The sequence below is a fragment of the Scyliorhinus torazame genome, chromosome 2 (genome assembly GCF_047496885.1).
Source record: "Scyliorhinus torazame isolate Kashiwa2021f chromosome 2, sScyTor2.1, whole genome shotgun sequence".
In the NCBI taxonomy this organism is placed as follows: domain Eukaryota; kingdom Metazoa; phylum Chordata; class Chondrichthyes; order Carcharhiniformes; family Scyliorhinidae; genus Scyliorhinus; species Scyliorhinus torazame.
Genome location: NC_092708.1, coordinates 256,576,264 through 256,600,869, shown reverse-complemented (window position 1 = coordinate 256,600,869; position 24,606 = coordinate 256,576,264). Strand labels below are relative to the sequence as shown.

Genomic DNA, 24,606 nt, shown 5'->3' with positions numbered 1-24,606 from the left:
GGAGAACCCAAAAATTTGAATTGAGAATCCAATTGGGAACAGAAAAAACCACAAGTGTTCAAGCAGTTCTGACCAATCCTCATAATTCGAAAGTGTGTTAATGCATGCGTAACTAACAAAGCTACAAGGTAAAACCGATAGATTTTTGTTGCGAAAACTGTCGGGAGTTTGTATTCCGGAAAATAGTGAAAGCCGTACCCGTAATTACAGCACCGCCTTAGTATCCCTCGTTTCAAATTTTAAGAGAGTATTTAGAGAGGAATGCAGGCAATGCAACGCCTCATGAACCCTGAAGAATTTGTGGTTAGAAGCAACCAGCAGCAGAGAAGGACAGTGTCCCGTTTGGGAAGCGGAAATCAGGAAGTACCTCAAAGGGAAATGATGGACCCTTTGGAGTGAATTCTGTGAGAACAAGGAAACAGGACCCGGGAGTATAGGACATACTTGGTGGGAGAACCTGTCAGAGATTCATAAGAAAAGCTTGGGAAAAGCCCGCAAGCCGATGGCAATCGTGTCCTGTTTGGCACAATTGCGAGCCACAGAGGAGGTCGTTCGGACATTCCGTAAAGAGATAGAAGGAGTACATCGAATGAGCAAGGTCGATGTAAGTGAGGTTGAGAAAGAGAACATAGAGTTGAGAAGGAAGTTAGCAGCAAAGGACGGAGAGGTGAATGATGCCAAGTGGGCACACCAGTCTTGTCTGGCGCATTTAAGCAGCTTCCAAACCCAACATGAAAAGGCCTATCAGGACACGCAACGTGCAGTCCTGGTAAGAGAGGAAATAGAGAAACAGGTAGAGGCATTGCAAAGGCAGTGTAGCGACCTGAAAGCAGCATTACGAGCACTCCATGCTGCCACCACGGAGCAGAGACAAAGCTCACTAGATCATGCGAAGTGCAGGAAGCAGATTGCAGAACTTCAGTCTTTGCTTTCAGTTCAGAATGGATTCCAGAGCACCTTTGGATCCCAGTTAGATAGAGAAGATGGCCCTGATTGGGAAGAATTAAATGACACCGCGCATAGATATGTTCAGGGAACATGTGTGCAAGGAAAGCCCCAGAAGAGAAAAGTGCCCCAACCCCCCCACATCGCAGATAGTTCAGGCACCAATGAATCCAGTAACGACCCACCGCACAGTCACATCGGACGGAGATACAAAATTTCTTTATACCACCCCCTTAACCGTGACCCAATTACGGGACGCGTGCGAGAAAATCACACCGTTCCTCCCCACCTCAGACCCCCACCACTTCTTTGCTAGAGTAAAGCAGCAGGCGACCATGTACGGCCTGGATGAGCCTGAGCACTTGAAGCTCACAGCTTTGAGTTTAGACCCTTCGGTCGTAGCAGCCCTTCCTGACCCACAGAATGTAGGAGGAGGCACCCTTGCAGAGATGCACGCAGCGATCCTAGATGCGATCGGCTACAACAGAGGTGACCAAGTAGAAGGCCTGAATAAGTGCAGGCAGAAAAAGACGGAACACCCACAATGTTTGCTGGACGCCTGTGGATTCATTTTACAGCAGTTTTCGGTAATTTAGAACGTGCCCATTTGTCCCAAGAAGGTATGGCCAAATGGACCCGCACCCTTATCTCACATGCCACAGAGGCAGGACAAAAAGCCTGTACCAATTATGACCCCTCAGAAGAAGCGCATAATGAGAAATGGGTTTTAAACCGATTGTCCCGCACCTGGGAGCAATCTGTCCAAAACAAACCCGCAGTTAGGAAACCGGAGGAACAGCAGGCAGAAGCAGACATCCAAGCGGTGAAAACGCACCAGAACCCCGCATGGGTGAACGAAGGCAGGAACAGCCCCCCACAAAAGCCACAGGAGTGTTACAACTGTGGACAGTTAGGACACTTTGCACGAGAATGCAATGCCCCATGAAAGCCACAGAGAGCCCAGCAGGCAGGCACTCTGAATAAGAATAGGACAGAGCCCATACAGTGTAGGCACCCGTTCGGACCAGACAGACCTAAACGGAACGGACTGACGGTGTTCGGGCTCCCCCAGTTGGGTCTGCGACACCCTTTGGGATAGGTCCGGCCGACCAGTGGTTGCAGCAAAGATACGGGGACAGCCCATCGAATTTCTCTGGGACACAGGAGGGTCCCGCACCACAATTAATTCCTCCACCAGGTTTCAGAAAGACATGTGACCCACTACAGCCACAATCACCCTTAGCGGCTTCACAGGCCACTCACAGCAGGGACACATCACAGCCCCTGTACCAGATTGGCAATATAATGACAAAGCACCTCATAGTTTTAGTCGATCTACCCCACACAGCAGAACACATTTTGGGAATTGACTTTATGAACTCCCACCACCTTTCATTTGATCCGGTAAACCAATCTGTTTGGAGAATGGCAAAATCCGCAAGAGCCCCCGCAACGTTCACAATAGGTGAATACGCAAACAAGATTAGCGCAGTCGGCGATTTCTGGTTTGACCCGACCACGATTAGCACAGACAAGCAGGTTAGGGCAGTTCTGCAGAAGCACAGGACAGCATTCGTGACCCACAAACACGACTGTGGCCGGATGACTGGTCCCGTTCAAATCACAGGACCTGACCCTGGACTCCAAAAGCAATACGGATTTCCCCAAGAGGCAGAGGGAGAAATCGCAAAAGTTATCGACAGCTTATTAGAGCAGGGCGTACTCAGATCAGTAGCCTCCACTAATAATGCCCCGATTTGGCCAGTAAGAAAGCCCGATGGATCATGGCGACTGACCATCGATTACCGGGAACTCAACAAAGTCACCCCCGCAGCAGCCCCCACGGTAGCCGCAAGTCCCGAGACCACGCTCAAACAGGGACTCAACTCACGATATTTTACGGTTTTGGACATCAGTAACGGATTCTGGTCCATTCCATTGGCAAAAGCGTGCCAATACAAATTTGCCTTCACTTTTAAAAGTCAGCAGTACACGTGGACATGCCTTCCACAAGGATTCCTCTCCAGAACCCCTCCAGTGCCGGGTATGACCAAAACATATGGACATGGTTCGCCGGGCTCCCTGATCACCTTCCACATCTGTCCTCTACCCCAAAGAACCTACTAAACCTCGCCCCTGTCAAGTGCGCTCTGTGGACCACCTTAAATTGCATCAGGCTGAGCCTGGAACACGAGGAGGAGGAATTAACCCTACCTACGGCATCAGCCCACAGACCTTCCTCGATCTCCTCCCCCAGCTCCTCCTCCCATTTACCCTTCAAATCTTCTACCAGCGCTTCCCCCTCTTCTTTCAACTCCTGGTGTATTTCCGACACCTTGCCCTCCCCGACCCATACACCCGATCTTGAACTTCTTGTGCCGGGAGCAACGGGAATTCCCTCACCTGTCACCTCACAAAAGCCCTCACCTGCATATATCTAAACGCATTTCCCGGGGGTGAATGTGAAATCATCTCACCGCACCACAACACAGGCCCCTTTATTGCGCAAACACCCCCCAGAAAGATAGGTAGTTCACCCCAGAGCCCCCAGCCCACAGACACGTGCGAACTCTTAAGGATACTTAAGGAACTCTTAAGGCTTTTCCCCGGGGTAGTGGGGTCAATTACTAGGGGGCATAGGTTTAAGGTGAGAGGGGCAAGGTTTAGAGTAGATGTACGAGGCAAGCTTTTTACGCAGAGGGTAGTGGGTGCCTGGAACTCGCTACCGGAGGAGGTGGTGGAAGCAGGGACGATAGTGACATTTATGGGGCATCTTGACAAATACATGAATAGGATGGGAATAGAGGGATACGGACCCAGGAAGTGTAGGAGATTGTAGTTTAGTCGGGCAGCATGGTCGGCATGGGCTTGGAGGGCCGAAGGGCCTGTTCCTGTGCTGTACATTTCTTTGTTCTTGATATATGTGGATGGTTCTTCCACAGTATTAGAAGGGAAGCGCATTACAGGATGCGGCATTTATGTCAAGGACGCGCAGGGACGCGCCCTAGAAGAGATCTCCTTAAAGCTACCAGGCCACTTAGGCGCGCAGGCGGCAGAACTAGCAGCCGTTGCATATATTATAGATCACCCAGATTCCTTCCCCAGCCCAGCAGGCATATACTCGGACAGCCTCTATGTCTGCAACAGCCTTACAGAATTCCTACCCCTGTGGAAAGCAAGTGGATTTGTTTCCGCAGACAGAAAACCCCTCCCTTCAGCCCCATTGCTCCGCCACATTTTAGAGGAAAGCACAGGACAAGACATTCGGAATTGTTAAAGTTCGCTGTCACCACCGTTCCTCCCTCCCTTGGAAATGTAAAGGCCGACGCCCCGGCAAAAGCAGGTTCCAGGCATGGATATTTTTGGACACCCCCCGAAAGCGCACCAGTGAATGCAGTTCAGGTCTCGCAGACTAATATCGAGGATTTAGTGCAGGCCCAGAAGCAAGATAGCAAGCTCAGGGAGATTTTGAAAGGAAAATTTCCAGCACCTTACGTTAGATTTAAAAATGCACTGACCACACATGAGGGTGTGGTGTTAAAAGACACCCTTTATGTGGTTCCTGAACAGGACAGGAATCAACTTATTTGTTTATTCCATGACAGTCATGGACATCAGGGAATTGATCCCACTACAGCCCACCTCAGGCAGCTCTGTTGGTGGCCAAGTTTAAAAGAAGATGTAACTCACTACGTTGAGAATTGCCTTATCTGTGCCCAGAACAATCCGGACAGATATGCGATGAAAGCGCAACTTAGCCACACCGGCCCCGTTAATGGCCCCTGGACTAACCTCCAGATCGATTTTATAGGGCCATTGCCCCCTTGCAGGAATGGTTACAAGTACGTATTAGTCGTCATAGACACTTTTACAAAATGGGTAGAGGCATTCCCATCCAGAACGAACACGGCAAAGACCACAGCCAAGATCTTAACCCACCACATCTTTACGAGATGGGGACTCCCCCGCAGCATTGAATCCGACCAAGGTTCCCATTTTACGGGACGTGTCATGAAGAACGTCCTCACAATATTTGGCATTACCCAAAAATTCCACATTGCATACCACTCCCAGTCAAGTGGTATCGTGGAGCGCATGATTCAGACCCTAAAAGCCACCCTCAGAAAAATGGTCCAACGAAACACCACCACTTGGGATTCAGTCCTCCCTTTTGCGCTGATGTTTTTGAGAAATACTATTTCAATATCCACAGGTTACACCCCACACACTCTCATGACCGGACGCCCCATAAAAATCACAGAATTTTTATTCGGATTGGACTTGACCAGTCCCGAAGTGACACACATGAACGCAGTAAAACAGTTAGATGAAAATGTAAAAACGGCTCAGCTAGCAGCCGCAGTAAGATTAGGCACAAGGAAGAAACAGCAAGGCCTGTTTCGACAAGACAGTACATGCGACTGAGTTTGAAGTAGGACAGCAGGTCATGCTCTCAATTTACAACCCCAGCACATTCCTGTCACCGAAGTATTCGGGTCCATACTCCATTGCAGAGAAAGTAAGCCCCTCAGTGTATAAAATTAAGTACCCCAACGGAAAGACTGCGTGGTTCCATATTAACCAGCTTCAGGCATATGGCCCACAGTCCAATCACGCACACCACGTCATGCTCGACGCAGCAGACCACACCCCGCCCACACCCAACATATCCCTACCGTCCCCCACACGCCCACCACATCCACGGACTCACCCTCGACTCCACCCCCGAACTATAGACTCCGCCCCAGAACGCCCACAGACAGCAGCAGCAGTGACAGCGACTGTGACTCAGGCAATAGCCACAGGACGCCTCCCTACTATCCCCATGCAACAGGACCCACACCCAGCGAATCTGACCATGATTCGAGTGATCCCTTCCTCATCACATTCCTCAACAAACCCCACCAAAGACCACGCCCTACGATGACGATTCCGTCCCCACAGAACTAGACACCGCCTTTTGGCACCGCGATAATTCATACAGGCTCATCCGGAACGACGAGATGGACCCCAAATCGCACCATGCAGCCCTATCAGCCCTTATACATTCGAGAGTATGGCACCCGGGAGAAGATGACGACTTTGAGTCTGACTCCCAAAGCGAGAACCCCTTTGCGACCCTGTTCGCAACTGATAACTGAGGTGTCCAGATGATGTTTTAAAAAGGAACCACTTGGGAGAAACGGTGTCCTTTCTGATGGAACCTGCAGCATGTTGTTTAAAGTTGTTTGTTACTGTTATTGTTATGTGTTGTGTGTAAGATCGGAAAATTTTTTCCACGGCCCCACGCCATATTTGTCGGCAGGATCCTATGAAAACTTGCCAGCACGCTCATCGGCAGAAACCGCTGAGAGCTTGCCAGCCCCCGTTCATAACTGCTCTTCTGGTTCGAAGGTAGAACCTTTACGGCAACCCCCCCATGATGACTACATTTCTTGCCCTTTCTTGCCGGTTGCTCAGGCAGTGGAGAAACGGCATTGGTCTCCGTCCTGCCTGAGGACCCCCCTCTCTGGTCAGCTACGCTCGGGTAGAGCGCACACAGCATTGGTCACCGCCCTACCCGGGGATTCCATCCAATTCTTACCCGCCGTGGCCCATACGCACCTCATTTCGGCACTCTTGGTTCAAAAAGTTTTGTTTTGTTTTCCAGCAACTTTTAGGTTGCCATCACTATGCTATTTACATCCTCAAACATTTGGATGGTAAATCGCAGCCTGCGAGATGGCTCGCACTGTTTCAGTATTTTTAAGTGTGTCTTGTCCTGAATATTCGGTTTAAAAAAAATAAAATGAGGGAGTCACACATGGTGACAAATTGTAAAGGGGAATTGGCACTAAAGGACAGACATACTAACAGATGAGATATTAACTAAGATAGTAACAGAAACTATGCTTGATCCCACAGAACTCCAGAAGCCAAGGAAAGAAAAGAAGAGAAGAGAAAGAAGAACAATGAGGACATCCTCCGTGTTGATCACCACCATTATAATGTGTATTCGGTTGCGCGCGAACGCGAACCCCCTGACCCCAACCCCCCACCGGCCGTTAATGATTCACTTCTCCATAGCACCCAGAGCCCAGTAACAGGCAACACCACACCATCATGGTGTGATAAGCTCATAACATGGTCCTCCCTTTCCTACGTAGTCGAATCCCTATTAGTGTTGGCGATACTCTGCAGCATCGTGCAGACTATCTGCATGAGGAGATGGCGAAGGAGAGCCTACCGCGCTAGCACCCCGGTATACAGAATGAGATCCCCTACTTTCGGTTTTCACCAAGGAATCCCTTGATCTACAATAAAGACCATTTGTGTTGCATCTTTTGTAAATAAAGAAATGGAAATATTGTACGCCCCTGTGCTTGACTGCCAAGCCAGAGGAAAAATGTGAATGCTGCTATTATTTTTGTATTGTTTAGGAAGTTAATATGACTGAATGTTTCAGTGAGTGTAGTTTATTGAGGACAGTTAGAGGTACCGTTTTTTTTTGTGTTGTAATGCATGTCCCTGTCTGACATACGCCACTTAGAAATTGTTAGTTAAAATTTTTACTGCATAGTTATGGTCAGTGTAGAGGCCATGGAAGAGTGCTCGCTGGGTCAGGGAATGAAGACAACGCAGTTATGTGATCCTTCACGCTTCGCGTTAGGGATCACAAGGAGGGAGGTGTAGCCACCTGGGTTGGCCACTTCCCGACTTAAAATGGAGATCCACAAAGGCTGCAGGGAAATTCAGCCAACACAGGCAAAAACCAGCAAGTGCAGAAATCCTGTGTATTAGAACTTGCAAAAACCAGACAACACTGAAACCAGCAGCCATCTGCATAGTAATGAGCGATTCCCAGGCACAATTGATACACTTCAGGTGAATAAGGCCAAGCCAGACTCCTCAGCGCCAGCAGGAGCCAAGACAAAGGAAGGCCAACGGACATTAAGGGACCGCCCAGCGATCAGGGAACAACTCCAGTATTGGAGAAATCGATCCAAGTGATCGGAACGCAGTCCAATCATTTGGAACCAGGTGAGGGGTCCGCCCCGAAGGGCGGGAAGCCCCTGGGGACTATAAAGTAAAGCCCCCAAGTTCAAATTGGTCTTCTTGGCAGGGTCACTCAACAACGCGAATCAACCCGAGAGTGAACTGGCCAGCTGCCGCACCAACCAAGCAAGTCTCCAGTCAACGCTTGCTACAAGATAGGTGCTCCTAGCTACAAGTCCATACCAGCTTTTGAATCCTGCAGACTCAGGACCTGAACGAAAGGCCATTTGTTCCCCTGACCTGGTGGGCCAATTTCCAAAGCTAAGTATAGGCCTGTTAGTTATAGAAATAGTCTAGAAAGTAGAGTTATATGCATAAGTAGTGACTTACTGTACATAATAAATGTGTTTTGATTTGAATCTTACTAATTGGTGTATTGAGTTATTGATCAGTACTTGAACTTGAACCTCGTGGCGATATCATAAAGATACCTGGCGACTCTAGAGCAAAGGTTAAACAATGCAAATTACGAATTAAGAGCCAACCAAAAGTTAGCAATACTAGTTCGCAGGAAAAAGTTGCAGACGCCGTTTGACTTATCCACAGTTAAGGTAGTGCACCAATTGTGGCACTTGAGGGGGGTTTTGTACGAGGATGGGGAGAAGGTTAGTCATCTTTTGGTGTGCCAGTTGAGGCAGCAGGCAGTCTCCCGAGAGATTATTTTGGCCCGAAACACGAGTGGCGGGCTGGTGTCCGCGCTGGTCAAAGTCAATGGGGCGTTTGAAGTGTTCTATAGGAACATTCATAGGTCAGAGCCGGCCAGGGAGGGGTCAGGTATGTTGGAGTTCTTGGAGGGGTTCCAGTGTCCCAAGGTTGAGGAGGAAGAACGTAAAGGGTTGGAAGAGTCTTTGGGCATGGAGGAGATTGTGCCAGCTATAGGACAAATGCAGACGAGTAAGACCCTGGGGCCGGACAGGTTCCCAGTACAATTGTAGAAGTTTGCAGGACAGCTGGTACCGTTGGAGGATGTTGGCCCATGTTCCCCATCTTGTTTGCATTGGCGATAAGAGCCTTTGGCCATCGACCTCGGGTTTCAGGTAGGTGGAGGGGGATATTGAGGGGAGGGGTGCAGCATAGGGTGCCCTTGAAAACTGATGATCACTTACTGTATGTGACGGATCCAATCCCCCACAATGGGCGATGTAATGGGGCTGCTGAGGCACTTTGGCTCTTTTGCAGGGTACAAGTTAAACCTGGAAAAATGGGAGCGCTTCCCGGTTAATCCCTCGGGGAGGAGAGTCAATCTGGGTGTGGTTGGCTGATTCCAACTTTAGCTCTCTGGGGGTCCAGGTGGCCTGGGTTTGGACCTGGTTATGCTGAACTATGTGAGCTTGGTGGGTAGGATCAGGAATGATGCGCAGAGGTGAGACAATTTTCCTCTGTCCTTGGCAGCAGGGTTCAGTCTGTCAAGATGAACATTTTGCCAAGATTTATGTTCTTGTTCCAGTGTCAGCTGGTCTTTTCCCACAAATCCTTTTTTGCGGAAGTAGAAACATTGATCATGTCCTTTATATGGGTCTGTAAGTCAGTCAGGACAGTGTTGGACCTGCACTCATCCAATCAAGGACAGTCCTCCAGAGGGACAGACAGTCAGGGGGCTGGCTTAGTGTTGCCGAGCCTAATATATTATTACTGGGCAACAAATGCGGAGGTGTTGGGTTGACGTAGGGATCTGGGATCCACGTGGGTGCAGATTGAATCAAAGTAGTGTAGAGGATCTGGGTTAAGGGCATTAGCGATGGTCTTGCTCCCGTTCTCACCGGTGAAATATTCAGCAAATTGGTGGTCGTCTCCACCTTGAAGACACGGAGACAATTTCTGCAGCATTTTAAATTGTGGGCTGTATCGAAGCTGGCTCTGATCAGTGTGAATCGTATGTTCGAGCCTGCGAGACTGGACGTCACGTTCAGGGGATGGGTGAGGAAGGGGTCGTAAAAATTTGGGGATCTGTTCCTGGAGAGGCGGTTTGCCAGTTTAGAGGAATTGTTGGAGAAGTTTGGGCTCTCGCAGACTGACTCATTCAGATACTTAAAAGTTTGCAATTTTGTGAAACAGATCTTCCCGACATTCCCCGTGGCGCCGCCAACCTCGTTAATGGAGAGGGTTCTTTCACTCGCACAGTTGGAGGAAGGGAGTATTTCCGTTATCTATGGACGGATTATGTCAGGGGACTCAGTATTGGTGGAGGGGGTTAAGGCCGATGGGAGGTGGAGTTCGGGCCTGTTTTGGATGAGGTGTGGAGTGGGGCTCTGCAGAGGGTGAACTACGGGTCGTTGTGTGTGAGGCTTAGCATAATACAACTTAAGGTAGTGTATAGAGCTCACCTGACGAGGTCCACAAGACCATAAGATATAGGAGCAGTATTAGGCTATTTTGTCCATCGTATCTCCTCCACCATTCAATCATGGCTGATATGTTTCTCATTGACATTCTCCTGCGTTCTTCTCAGAACCCCTGATCCCCTTATTAATCAAGAGCATATCTATCTTTGTCTTAAAGACTCTGTGACTTGGCCTCCACAGCCTTCTATGGCAATTATTTCCATAGATTCACCACTCTGGTTGATGAAATTCCTCCTTATCTCTGTTTTAAAGGATCGTCCCTTTAGTCTGAGGCTCTGCCCTCGGGTTCTAGTTTCTCCTCTTCATCCTCTTCACATCCTCTTCACGTCCACACTATCTTTTTTTAAAAATTCATTTTTTATGGGAAATGGGCGTCGCTGGTTAGGCCAGCATTTATTGCCCATTCCTAGTTGCCCTTCGGAAGGTGGTGGTGAGTGGCCTTCTTGAACCATTGCAGTCCTTCAGTGTAGGTACACCCATTGTGCTGTTCTAGGAGGGAGTTCCAGGATTTTGTCCCAGCAACAGTGAAGTAACGCCAATATATTTCCGAGTCAGGATGGTGAGTGACTTGGAGGGGAACATCCAAGTATTAGCGAGAGGCAGCACCATTTTGTGAAGGGGAGGTCGTGTCTCACTAACTTGATAAGAGTTTTTCAAGGAGGTCACAAAGATGATTGATAGAGGTAGGGCAATGGATGTTGTCTATATGAACTTCAGTAAGGCCTTTGACAAGGTCCCTCATGGCAGGCTGACGGTGAAGTCACACGGGCTGGCAAGATGGATACAGAACTGGCTAGGTCATAGAAGGCAGAGAGTGGCAATGGAAGGGTGCTTTTCTGATTGGAGGACTGTGACTAGTGGTGTTCCGCAGGGATCAGTGTTGGAACCTTTGCTCGTAGTATATATAAATGATTTGGAGGAAAATGTAACTGGTCTGATTAGTAAGTTTGCGGACGACACAAAGGTTGGTGGAATTGCAGACAGCGATGAGGGCTGTCAGAGGATACAGCAGGATTTAGATCATTTGGAGACTTGGGCGGAGAGATGGCAAATGGAGTTTAATCCGGATAAATGTGAGGTCATGCATTTTGGAAGGTCTAATACCAGGTAGGGAATATACAGTGAATGGTAGAACCCTCAAGAGCATTGACAGTCAGAGAGATCTAGGTGTACAGGTCCACAGGTCACTAAAAGGGGCAACACAGGTGGAGAAGGTAGTCAAGAAGGCATACGGCATGCTTGCCTTCATTGGCCGGGGAATTGAGTATAAAAATTGGCAAGTCATGTTGCAGCTGTATAGAACCTTAGTTAGGCCACACTTGGAGTATAGTGTTCAATTCTGGTCGCACACTACCAGAAGGATAGTGAGGGTGCAGAAGAGATTTACCAGAATGTTGTCTGGTATGGAGTGCATTAGCTATGAGGAGAGGTTGAATAAACTCGGTTTGTTCTCACTGGAACGAAGGAGGTTGAGCGGCGACCAGTTAGAGGTCTACAAAATTATGAGGGGCATAGACAGAGTGGATAGTCAGAGACTTTTTCCCAGGGTAGAGGGGTCAATTACTCGGGGGCATAGGTTTAAGGTGCGAGGGGCAAGGTTTAAAGGAGAGGTACGAGGCAAGTTTTTTTTACACAGAGCGTAGTGGGTGCCTGGAACTCACTGCCGGAGGAGGTGGTGGAAGCAGGGACGATAGTGATGTTTAAGGGGCATCTTGACAAATATATGAATAGGATGGGAATAGAGGGATACGGACCCCGGACGTGTAGAAGATTTTATATTAGACGGCCAGCATGGTCGGCGCGGGCTTGGAGGGCCGAAGAGTCTGTTCCTGTTCTGTACTTTTCTTTGTTCCTAGGTATCTGCCGCTGTTGTCTTTATAGATGGTCGTGGTCGTAGGTTTGGAAGGTGCTGTCTAAGGAACCTTGGTGAGTTACTGCAGTGCACCTTGTAAATAGCACACACGGCTGCCACTGTTTGTCGGTGGTGGAGGGTTTGAATCATAGAATTTACAGTGCAGAAGGAGGCCATTTGGCCCATCGAGTCTGCACCGGCTCTTGGAAAGAGCACACTACCCAAGCCCACACCTCCCCTCTATCCCCATAACCCAGTAACCCCACCCAACACTAAGGGCAATTTTGGACACTAAGGGCAATTTAGCATGGCCAATCCACCTAACCTGCATATCTTTGGACTGTGGGAGGAAACTGGAGCACCCGGAGGAAACCCACGCAGACGGAGAGAACGTGCAGACTACGCACAGACAGTGACCCAAACCAGGAATCGAACCTGGGACCCTGGAGCTGTGACGCTGTTGTGCTAACCACTATGCTACCGTGCTGCCCAATGTTTGTGGAAGGAAGAGCAATCAAGCGGGCTGCTTTGTCCTGGATGGTGTCAAGCGTCTTGAGTGTTGTTGGAGCTGCACTCATCACTCCTGACTTGTGCCTTGTCGATGATTGACAGGCTTTGGGGAGTCAGGAGATGAGTTCCACGCCGTAGGATTCCGAGCCTTTGACCTGCTCTGGTAGCCACAGTGTTAATGTGGCTAGTCCAGTTCAGTTTCTGAACAATGGTAACGCCAAAATGTTAATTGTGGGGGATTCAATGATGGTAATGCCATTGAATGTCAAGGGACGATGGTTAGATCCTCTCTTGTAGTAGATGGTCAATGCCTGACACTTGTGAGGCACGAATGTAACTTGCCACTTATCAGCCCAAGCCTGGATATTGCCCAGATTTTCCTGCATTCGGATATGGACTGCTTCATTATCTGAGGATTGTGAATGGTATCGAACATTGTGCAGTCATCCGCAACATCCCCACTTCTGACCTTATGATGGAAGGCAAGTCATTGATAAAGCAGGTGAAGATGGTTGGGCCTAGGATACTACCCGGAGCATCTTCTGCAGATCTAGGCCTCTCAGTATCCTGCAAGTTCCAATGAGATCCCCCCCCCCATATCCTCCTAAACTCCATCGAGTGCAGACACAGAGTCCTCAACCGCTCCTCAAATGACAAGTCCTTCATTCCGGGGATTATTCTTGTGAACCTCCTCTGGACCCTCTCCAAGGCCAGCACATCCTTCCTTTGATGCAGGGCCCAAAATGCTCACAATATTCCAAATGGGGTCTGACCAGAGTCTTATACAGCCTCAACAGTACATCCCTGCCCTTGTATTCTAGGCCTATTGACATGATGAGACGGTTCTTTGCAGGGGTGGAGGACAAGTGCGAGCACTGTGCAGGGGGTCCGGCCAATCATGCGCACATGTTTTGGTTGTGTCCCAAGCTTGTGGGTTTCTGGGTCACCTTCTTTGGCACTATGTCAGAGATTCTGAAAATTGAGCTGGAACCCTGTCCTTTAGTGGCCATATGTGGGGTGTCGGACTCGCCAGAGCTGCAGACAGGCGCGGGGGCCAATGCCCTGGCCTCGCTGATTTCCCGGAGGTAAATGCTGATGGAGTGGGGGTCAGCTTCTCTGTCCAGTGCCTCAGTACGGCTGGGAAATCTGTTGAATTCCTATACCTCGAGCCTATACACCATGAGGGGAGCAATTGAGAGGTTTTACCGAAGATGGCAGCCGTTTATTGGGTGTTTCAAACAGCTGGTCACAGTTAGTTGCCAAGATGGGAGGGGTTAAGTTATAGGATATTAGGAGGGAATGGAGGATTCTTACTGTTTGGTTGTGTTTTGTTTTCTGTTATGTATAAAATGGAAAAAAGTTGAATAAAAATATATTTTTTTTAAAGATGTGAACCACTTCATTATAACTGTTCTAATTTACTGTGAGGAATGGAAGTCATACAATGGATAACATAAATTTGGCCTGCAATCTGGAAAAATGTGCAAGCTGGGTTTGCCGACTAGTATTTTCAACTTCTACTCAGTTATCAAACCGTGCTCTTCATTAGATAATTGATGTCACAAGCACTAACCATATTCAACCACTTTCTTCTTTTTTCTCTTTCTAGTTCTTGGTTTCCACTCATCGTCGTCTGCTAGCGCATCGTAGAATATCAGATCCTCCCGCAGCGCCTTGTTCAGTTGCCTCCTGCGTCTCCCAAATGTCTTCATCACGAATACCTCACGCTTTGGGCACATGCAGTTGAACATGCACTCCGGCTTGCGACAATGTGTGGGCGGCTGCTTCATCTGTGACAGACTGGAACAAATGCAGCCTAAGCGGCAGAACTCATTCTTACACACTGGTGCCCGCTTTGGTATCACCCGACGCTTTCTTGATTGAAGCGTTCCCTAGGAGACGATATGGGAAATATAAACTTTTATTACTAACACATTCCAATATTAAATCATACTGTTAACCTCACTTAAGTGAGCGTAAACGTAAAAAGGAAATGCTATCAATACTCGTTATAGAAAAGAAAGCAATCTGCTTAAGACCCCATGTTTTTCTGTCTGTCTCGTTCAACAAAAATTTAGAGTTGTCTTTTAGAACCATAGAAAAGATACAGCACAGAAGGGGTGATTCAGTACATCTTATCCATGCCAATCTAGGATCTCTTTCTAATCCCATCTTCCTGCACACAGCCCAGAGCATTAAAGGGGCTGATCCAGGTACTTTTTAAAAAGAGTTTAGGGTCTCTGCCTCCACTATCAACTATCCTTTCTTTTGTATTCTATACTTTTGCCTATGAAGGAGAGCATTCCATATGCCTTCATGACAACCTTATCTACCTGTACTACCTACTACCTTTAGGGACCTGTGGACTTGCACACTAGATCGCTCACTTCATCTACCACTCTCAGATATTCCCTTTTACTGTTTGACCTCCCTAAAAGCATTACCTCGTACTTATCCGAGTTGAACTGCATCTGCCACATCCCTGCCCAGTCCACCAACCCATCTATATCATTTGAGCTTACAGCTGCTACCCTCTACATGGCCAATTTTTGTGTTGTCTGCACATTTCCCAATTGTGCCCTCCACGTTCAAGTCCAAATTGTTCATATCTAAAACAAACAGCAGGGGTCCCAGCGAGACCTACGGAACACCTCTTGAAACAGCTTTTCATTTGCAAGGCCAGCCATCGACCATTACCCTTTGCTATCCTTTTGCAACCGATTTCTCTCCTGTTGAGACCACAATTTCAATATCCTTCAACAACCGTGTAGAAATCTCCAGCTGACTTTCAATGAGAGTACACATCTGGCATGTGCTTCCTACAACATTCTCATCAGTTAATCCATGGGTGGAGAACAAAACAACAGAAATGGCACCTGGAATACGACAGCCTGCCATTGTGCATATGCAATTTGGAAGATCACTAATTACATGGTAGCGCAGTGTTAGCACTGTTGCTTCATAGCGCCAGGGACCTGGGTTCGGTTCCCGGCTTGGGTCACTGCCTGTGCGGAGTCTGCACATTGTCCCAGTGTCTGCGTGGGTTTCCTCCGGGTGCTCCAGTTTCCTCCCACAAGTCCCGAAAGACGTGCTTGTTAGGTGAATTGGACATTCTGAATTCTCCCTCAGTGTACCCGAACAGGCGCTGGAATGTGGCGACTGGGGGCTTTTCACAGTAACACCATTATAGTGTTAATGTAAGCCAATTTGTGACACTAATAAAGATTATTATTATTAATTATAAGGAATAAAACAATCACATAGCAGGAAAACCACAGACACTAGACATTAATAATTTGTGTACTTTTTGATTGCATCTTGAGTGGAACTGGAGTCTGAAGGAATTACTGAGCCTAACAAGGCAGCAAAAGGTGCATGCACATGCTTGCATGTTTACAGTGGGGCACCACAACTCTTCAAAAGGGCAATGCGGCATTATTCTCCCTGCTTAGGCCTAGTCTTTAGTGTTCAAGTTGAACAATTGTGAAAATCACCACGATATATAAGTAAGATATTGTTACGGCAAAGCATAATATAATCTTTGTTTTAACAAAAATACTGTTCCAACCTATGAGCATTCAAAAATTGTCCAAGATATTGGGCAAGATCTTGCTGATGATCATGCCGACAGGATATTCTGGTTGGGTTGACAGCGCACCCCTGCCACGTGTTTCCTGGTGGTGTGGAGTGGATTCAATGGGATTTGCCATTGATAGCAGCGGGACAAGATCCCACCGCTGGTCAACGGGAGGCTGCTTCCAGCTAGCGAGAAACACTGCGGGGAGGCCAGAGAATCTCACCCAATGTCGTTTTTTGTCCCAACTTTGAATTCTTATGAACATTTAAACTAGGAACAGTAGGCCATTCAGACCATTGATCCCCTTTTAGCCCTTTGTCAACACATTTCTCCGGGTTTCTTCTTCAATATAGAACGGAACTGGTACCTGTGCTGTTAGCAGGGTAATGAGAGATGCCTCTGCTCGTTCTTCTGTAATGTAAGTCCTCGACTTCCCATCCCAAAGGGCGCTATTCTCCAGATCCATCAACTTTAGCTGTTTTTTGGATAGCGCAGGGGGTCTCATACGTACAGAACATACCGGAAAACTAGAAGTTTTAATTGGTGGGCTTGCTGTTTTTGAGGTTGCTTTTGCACTGCTTGCAGACTTCTGTTCTTTCCCGGCCAAGATGGATCCCATGACTTTTCCACTCTGTTTGGTAGCTTTGGAAACAGAGCCAACTGAAACGGGCTGTGGCGAAACGACAGCTTGACTGGGCGAATAGTACTGCCGAAGGGTGGCTTCGGGTGCCCGATGTTTTAATACACTATCCAATGTTCGGACGTAACTCGAGCTTTTGGTAGGCATCTGATACACAACTTTTGATACTTTGCTATCACACAGATCAGCTCGTTGTTTGATGATTTTTTCTTCATTTTCCAGGTATTCATCTAGTTTGTCACTCAGGAAGGCAGAGCGATTTTTCATGGTGTTTTCCAGACTGGTACCTGGAACAACACGAAAACAAAGCATCAGTTCATTTGTTACTGCTGTCGAGTCCAAAGAAACTTTCACTGACTGAAGTAGAGTAGTTCAACTGAGTTACCCCTCCTCACCATAGCCATCGGAATACTGCAGTGCACCTCTTGAACATGCCTACAGCCATATACTGAAACAAGTTGCTTAGAGAAAGCTATCTTTGACTTTGAATGGCAAAAGTTTACATGGATTAAAAAACAAAAAGCACCCTTAGGTGCTATCATGCAATTGCAAGCACCCTGCTCAAGAGATGCACTCATACATTCTACTGAAGATATTAAACATTGCATCTCTTCCTTGATAGCAAACTCCCACTGTTATGCCCATATAGTGAAATACAAACATTACTGCCTGGATCAATTCCTGGTTCTGATTAGTGAAGGCTCGAGGCTCCCTTGTGCCTCATTTCCATGAAGCTACCAAGCCACAAAGAACAGGCAACTCGCTGCCAAAAAGTAATGCATGATTGGATCAGTGCAGGTGATGCAATGACTGTCAGGTAAGTGAGGATGAGGCAATCGGATCGGGGAAGAAACAAAGAGGAACTATTAGCCATCGGGAATGAGAGGAAGTTAGCAAGATCGGAGTGGGGACAGCTGAGGGGAAGATGGTACAATGGCCAAACGTGGCTTGTGTTCATTGAATTGAATGTGGGTTCAGGGGGCAGCATGGCGGCACAGTGGTAGCACTGCAGTCTCACCGCACCGAGGTCCCAGGTTCGATCCCGGCTCTGGGTCACTGTCCGTGTGGAGTCTGCACATTCTCCCCGTGTTTGCATGGTTTCACTCCCACAGCCCAAAGATGTGCAAGGTAGGTGGATTGAACACGCTAAATTGTCCCTTAATTGGAAAAAATGAATTGGGTACTAAATTTAAAAAAAGAATGTGGGTTCAGGAGGATCACTTTGGGGATGGCTTTTAAATTTGTTGCTGAGTGGGAATGTACTTCTGACCAATAGACTGCCTCGATAGTCCTATCTGGATTTTTGTTCCACTGGTTTCAATGGAGTGAAAAATATCAAGTGGCTTCTACACAGGATGGGATGAATCATTCCACTTGGTTACCAGTTGAAAGCTACCCCCATTAACTTTACACAATCACAAGAAAGCACCTATTTATGAACTTACTTGCTTCAGTCTGCTTGGAAACAGATGTTCCAGACTGCAGTACCAGTTTTTGCTTCCAACCCTTTAGCTTTGTGAAATCATTTGTTTTTCCTGTTCTGGAAACAAAGGCAATTTCTTCTTCTGCAGAATGTTCATTAAAAAATAACACATTAGAGAAGACCACACCAACTGCAACCACACAAACATTTCAAATCTAAATTGATGGTTATTGCTGATGCACAAATTAAGACTGGGTGTAGGGAGAAGTAAATATTTTCAAAAGGCATCATTGCTGATCAATTTTCTGGCTATGTTAAGAATTTGGATTTACAGCTAGTTTGGAAAAACTGCTGTGAGGGCGAAGTATCTTCCAGTGAAATGCATTCTACTTATATAAAAATGGGAAAGGAAAGAATAATGTTTTTCTGTGTGTCTTTTCAAAAGACAGAAGGTATTTGAACAAGGTGAGGAGGTGAATCAGTAATCTGCGGCCGAGTCAATTCTCCAACACGGAGTTAGATACAGGGAGCGGAGCTAACCCACTGTGCTATGCCCAAGTTGGAGGGGTAGGGGAGGGAACAGTATATAAATTTTCTTTTAACAAAGAAAGGGAGTTATAATTCTTGCTGATTAGATATGCTCGAGATCTCTACTCAAAATAAGCATTGAGAAGCAGAGCTTATGGTCATATACTCAAACAGTGCAGATAAGCTGCCCTCAAACATCTAACAAGCACAAACAGCCAACAGCAGCCTCTCAGCTCCCTCCAACTGAACCATTTCAAATTTCCTGGCCTTAGCTTGGTGTCTTCTCACGACAGCATATCATGGAAGACAAAATATGTTGGGAACAGAACTGATGTGGTTATCAAATTGGTACTAGCTTGGCTTCTTTCCAATTTCATTTGGTTATAGTGCTTTATTTGAAAAGGAAAATCACCTAGGCTTTGAATAGAGACTTTTCACCAAATTTCAGTCATATATTTAACAAATGGTGAAACATTTTGGTTTCCATTTTTTAAAAACATTATTTAAAAATTATGGTCATTGTTTTCTTTCTCATAAAACTCTATAATGAATTAATGAGCACTTAAATGTACACAAATAAATTAACTGCATTGCAATTTCTAACAAAATGCCCTGGGGTCACAAAATGTTCTTGGCAGACAGGATTACGGAGAATCCCAAGGCATTTTATATGTATATTAGGAACAAGAGGGTAGCTAGAGAAATAGTTGGTCCACTCAAGAACAAAGAAGGGAAATTATGTGTAGAACTAAAGGAAGCAGGTTGTTTAGTAATGGGTTAAGAGACATTGCAATTAGTTGTCTCATTTATGTTAAGTATCCATTAATTGACACCGATATGTAAAGGGGCTTCAGGTGGCCTCTGTCAGGTGGTGTGTTGTTAAGAGTTTTGTGCAGAGGCTGTGGAAGTGAAATAAAGGGGGCACGATTCTCCACTCCCACGCTGGTTGGGAGAATCGCCTGGGCCGCCAAGATTTCCGGGGACGCCGGTCCGACGCCCTCCCGCGATTCTCCCAAGCGGCGGGAACGGCCCGGTCGAGTTTCGCGGGCCGGAGAATCGCCGGAGACACCGAAAATGGCGAATCTCCGGCACCCCCGCTATTCTGAGGCCCGGATGGGCCGAGCGGCCAGGCCAAAACGGTGGGTTCCCCCCGGCGCCGTCCACACCTGGCCGCTGCAGTCGTGGGCGGTGCGTGAACGCTGGGGGGGCGGCCTGTGGGGGGGGTGAGGGGGGATCCTGCACCGGGCTTCAGCTGGAATGTGGGGTGGCCCGCGATCGGTGCCCACCGATCGTCGGGCCGTCCTCTCTGAAGGAGGACCTCCTTCCTTCCGCGGCCCCGCAAGATCCGTCCCCCATCTTCTTGCGGGGCGGACTTAGAGGACGGCAACCACGCATGCGCGGGTTGGCGCCGGCCAACCCGCGCATGCGCGGATGACGTCCGTTATGCGGCACCGGCCGCGTCATCTATGCGGCGCCGCTTTTACGCGGGCGACAAGGCCTGGCACGTGTAGATGATGCGGCCCCGATACTGGCCCATTGTCAGGGCCTGAATCGGTCAGGACCGGGGCTGTTCCGCGCCGTCGTGAACCTCGACGGCGTTCACGACGGCGCGGCCACTTCGGCGTGGGAGTGGAGAATCCCGCCCAAGGTGTTTGGTGAAAAGGAACAAGAACTTTATACTCTTCATATCACAGCAACTAAAACGGCTAACAATTGGTAGCAGAGGATGGTTGCTGTGTAAATGTGAAGGGTTGAAAGATACAACTTTTCCAGATCAAACCAAGGAGGGAGTGAGAAAAGAAAAAAAAAAAGGGATATATGGCTGAACCGAGGATAAAGATGGCTGGATATGACTATCCTCCCTTATTTTCTGAAAGGGAATCATACGACCAATGGAGAAGTGCAGTAGTTATGTGGACTAAGGTAACTGCTTTGGGAAAGAGAAAACAAGGTATGACATTGGCTCTTTCTCTACCATATGGCAGTAAATTCCGAAACAAAGTGCTTTCTGAGCTGGAATTGGAAGAGTTAGACTCAGAAGGTCTGGAGACTTTATTACATTATATGGATAAGATTTATAAGATAACATGTTAAGTGCGTATGAAGCATGGTCGGATTTTGATAAGTTCCGGAAAATGGAGGATATCTCCATGGAAGACTATGTAATGGAATTTGGCAGACTATATAAAAGGCTGCAGAAACACAATCTGGAATTTCCACAGTCTGTGTTGGCCTTTAAATTACTTGACTGTGCTAGAGTGAGCAACATGGATAGGCTCCTGGTTTTGACAGGAGTTCAGTTTACTGATAAGGATACCTTATTTGAACAGATGACAAAGGCTTTACAAAAGTTTCTGGGGAAACATTCGATTCCGATGGCTCTGATGACCCAAATAGGTCAGCCTGCAATAAGGCAGAATATGGAAGATACACTATTAACAGGATGGCGAAATTGTATGGCTACGAACAGGGCTCAAGACTATAGACGGAGACCGAGACAAGGAAATTATGAAGACAGAAACCCAGTTAGAACCTACAATAGGAAGATGAACCCCAGAAATACACAGGGCATGATAAATCGATGTTTTCGATGTGACTCTTAATACCATTATGCTTTCAACTGTCCAACTCGTTATGATAGAGTGTTTGAAGTAACACATGACACGGAAGAGTCAGAAGAGGAAAAAGATAGTGACCAGAAAGAAGGCATTGTCCTATTGACAAGCAGTTTTACGCCGGTAATGAGGGTGTTGGTTGCAGAATCCTTCAACTGTGCTGTATTGGAGAGTGGCTGCACATCTACTGTGTGTGGAATTGACTGGTTAAAATGTTACCTGGACTCTTTGAATGCTGAAAATCGTAACAAGGTTAAGGAATTTGAAAGTTCCACAAGTTTCAGGTTTGGGGATGATAATATTCTGACGTCGTTGAAAAGAGTGGTGATCCCTTGCAATATTGCCGGAATGAATCATTTCATTAGCACGGAGATTGTATCAAGTGAGACACCTTTGCTTCTGAGCAGACCGTCAATGAAGAAAGCACACATGAAACTGGATATGGAACAGGATAAGGCAACAGTTTTTGGAAAGACGGTGGACTTACAATTAACACAGTCGGGACACTATTGTATTCCATTACTGACAAATAATTTTTCAAGTAGAGTGGTTAAGGATGTGTTAATGGCAGTTGAAAAAGCTTGTGGTATTAAAACTGCATAGGCAATTTGCACATCCGTCTCCTCGGAGACTGAAAAATGTATTAAAGGATGCAGGGGTAAGGGATGACGACTATACGAAACTGATAGAACAGGTTAGTGACCGCTGTGAAGTTTGTAGGAAGTACAGAAGGACACCAGCACGACCGATAGTAACCCTACCTTTGGCCAGGGATTTTAACGACATTGTGGCCATGGGTCTTAAGATCTGGGATAAAACAAATTATATATTTATTTTGCATTTTGTAGATTTAGCAACCAGATTTAGTCATTCAACGATTGTATGAAGTAAAGAAAAGAGAGTAATTCTGGATCAAATTTTGGAAAAATGGATAGGGACAGGAATGGGTCCACCGGCAAAATTTCTTACGGGCAATGGGGGAGAATTTGCTAATGATGAGTTTAGGGATATGTGTGAAAACATGAATATCAGAGTTATGAATACGGCTGCAGAAAGCCCATTTAGTAATGGTGTTTGTGAAAGAAATCATGCTGTCATCGATGACATGCTTCGGTAAATTTTGGCAGATCGACCAAATTGCAGACTAAATTCAGCTTTAGCATGGGCAGTACATGCAAAGAATTCATTGCAGATGGTTGGGGGCTATAGTCCTTATCAATTAGTGTTTGGTAGAAATCCTAAAATTCCATCCATTTTGGATGACCAGCCTCCAGCTTGGGAGGGGACTACAATTAGCTCTGGTTTTGCTGAACATTTAAATGCATTACATAGCAGTAGAAAAGCTTTTTTGGAAGCAGAACTTTAGACTCTTCATATCACAGCAACTAAAACGGCTAACACAGGTGAGATCCTCAATGAGTATTTTGCATCGGTATTCACAAAGGGGAGGGACACCTTGATTGGTGGTGTCTCAGCGGGATGTGTAAACACTTTAGAACAGGTCATTATTACAAGGGAGGAAGTATTAGGTATGTTAAAAAGCATTGAAGTAGACAAATCCCCAGGGCCAGATTTATGAGGGAGACAATGTAAAGCATTTGATAAGGTCCCTCATGGCAGGCTGGTGCAAAAGATTAAATCACATGGGGTCAGGGGTGAAGTAGGTGAATGGATTCTGAACTTGCTTGGCCATAGAAGTCAGAGGGTAGCAGTGGAAGGGTGTTTTTCCGAATGGAGGTCTGTAACTAGTCGTGTTACGCAGGGATCAGTACTGGGACCGCTGCTCTTTGTAATATATATAAGTGACTTGGAAGAAAACGTAGCGGGACTGATTAGCAAGTTTGCAGATGATACTAAGATTGGAGGAGTTGTGGATAGTGATGAAGATTGTCAGAGAATACAACAGGATACAGATAGGCTGCAAAATTGGGCAAAGAAATGGCAGATGGAGTTTAACCCGGACAAATGCGAGGTGCTGCATTTTGGTAGATCCAATTCAGGTGGGAACTATAAAATAAATGGCAGAACCATCAGGAGCATAGAGACACAGAGAGATCTGGGTGTGCAGGTCCACAGATCCTTAAAAGTGGCAGCACAGATGGAAATGGTGGTAAAGAAAGCATATGGCATGCTTGCCTTCATAGGACGGGGTATCGAGTATAAAAGCTCAAAAATTATGTTAACAGTTATATAGAATGTTGGTTAGGCCACATTTGGAATACGGAGTCCAATCCTGGTCACCACATTACCAGGAGGACCTGGAGGCCTTGGAGAGAGTACAGAAAATGTTTACCAGGATGTTTCCTGGTATGGAGGGTATCAGCTATGGGGAGAGATTGAATAAACTGGGATTGTTCTCCCCAGATAGACGGAAGCTGAGGGGCGACCTGATAGGAGTTTATAAAATTATTAGGGGTATAGATTGGGTGAACAGTCGGAGGCTTTTTCCCAGGGTGGAATTAAAAATTACAAGGGGGCACAAGTTCAAGGTGGGGGGGGGGGGGGGGGGGGGGGGGGGGGGGGGGGGGGGAGAGAGAGAGAGAGAAAGAGAAACAGGTTCAGTGGAGATATGCGGGGGAAGGTTTTTACACAGGGGGTGGTGGTGGCCTGGAATGCACTGCCAAGTGAGGTAGTTGAGGCAGATACGTTAGCGGCCTTTAAGACTTATCTGAATAGGGGTATAGAAGGCTACAGATGGTTGGTCTAGATAGGACAAGTGATCAGTGCATGTTCGGGGGCCGAAGGGCCTGTCCTGGGATGTATTGTTCTTTAATCTTTATTATAATAATGTTCCTGCCTACGAATCAGTGCTCTAATCTTAGAATTAAAAGTTTTAATTCATTCTTGTCTCTGAATTTTAATTACAATCTTTAGAAAATATTGTCATTTGGTAGCACAGAACAGGAGTATTGCTGAAAAAAGACAATTTTGTCGAAGCTTTCATCTTACTCATCAGAACAATTGCAAGAATCCCAATGTCAGGAGAAACAACAACTTTATACTGTATGAAAAGAGGGTACTGATTGGTTGGCAAATTGATTCTGATTGATGGAGTCATAGCCGTGGCGAATGTACAAGTTGATGGTGACTGACAGTTAACTGCCAAGCATTGTTTGAAATTTGAACCAGACAACTTGAC

At 46.8% G+C, this 24,606-nt stretch overlaps 1 protein-coding gene across 3 annotated transcripts in view; it reads right to left on the bottom strand.

The window, feature by feature from the left end:
- mgaa (MAX dimerization protein MGA a) overlaps nt 1-24,606 on the bottom strand; it is a 202,174-nt gene that overhangs the window by 135,795 nt on the left and 41,773 nt on the right. For all 3 annotated transcript variants that reach the window (XM_072486179.1, XM_072486181.1, XM_072486180.1), the window contains 3 exons: nt 18,347-18,466; nt 16,629-17,188; nt 14,258-14,576 (listed from right to left, as the gene is read on the bottom strand). In XM_072486179.1, coding sequence (XP_072342280.1) covers nt 14,258-14,576; nt 16,629-17,188; nt 18,347-18,466 — 999 coding nt within the window. The remainder of the gene's footprint in view (nt 1-14,257; nt 14,577-16,628; nt 17,189-18,346; nt 18,467-24,606) is intronic.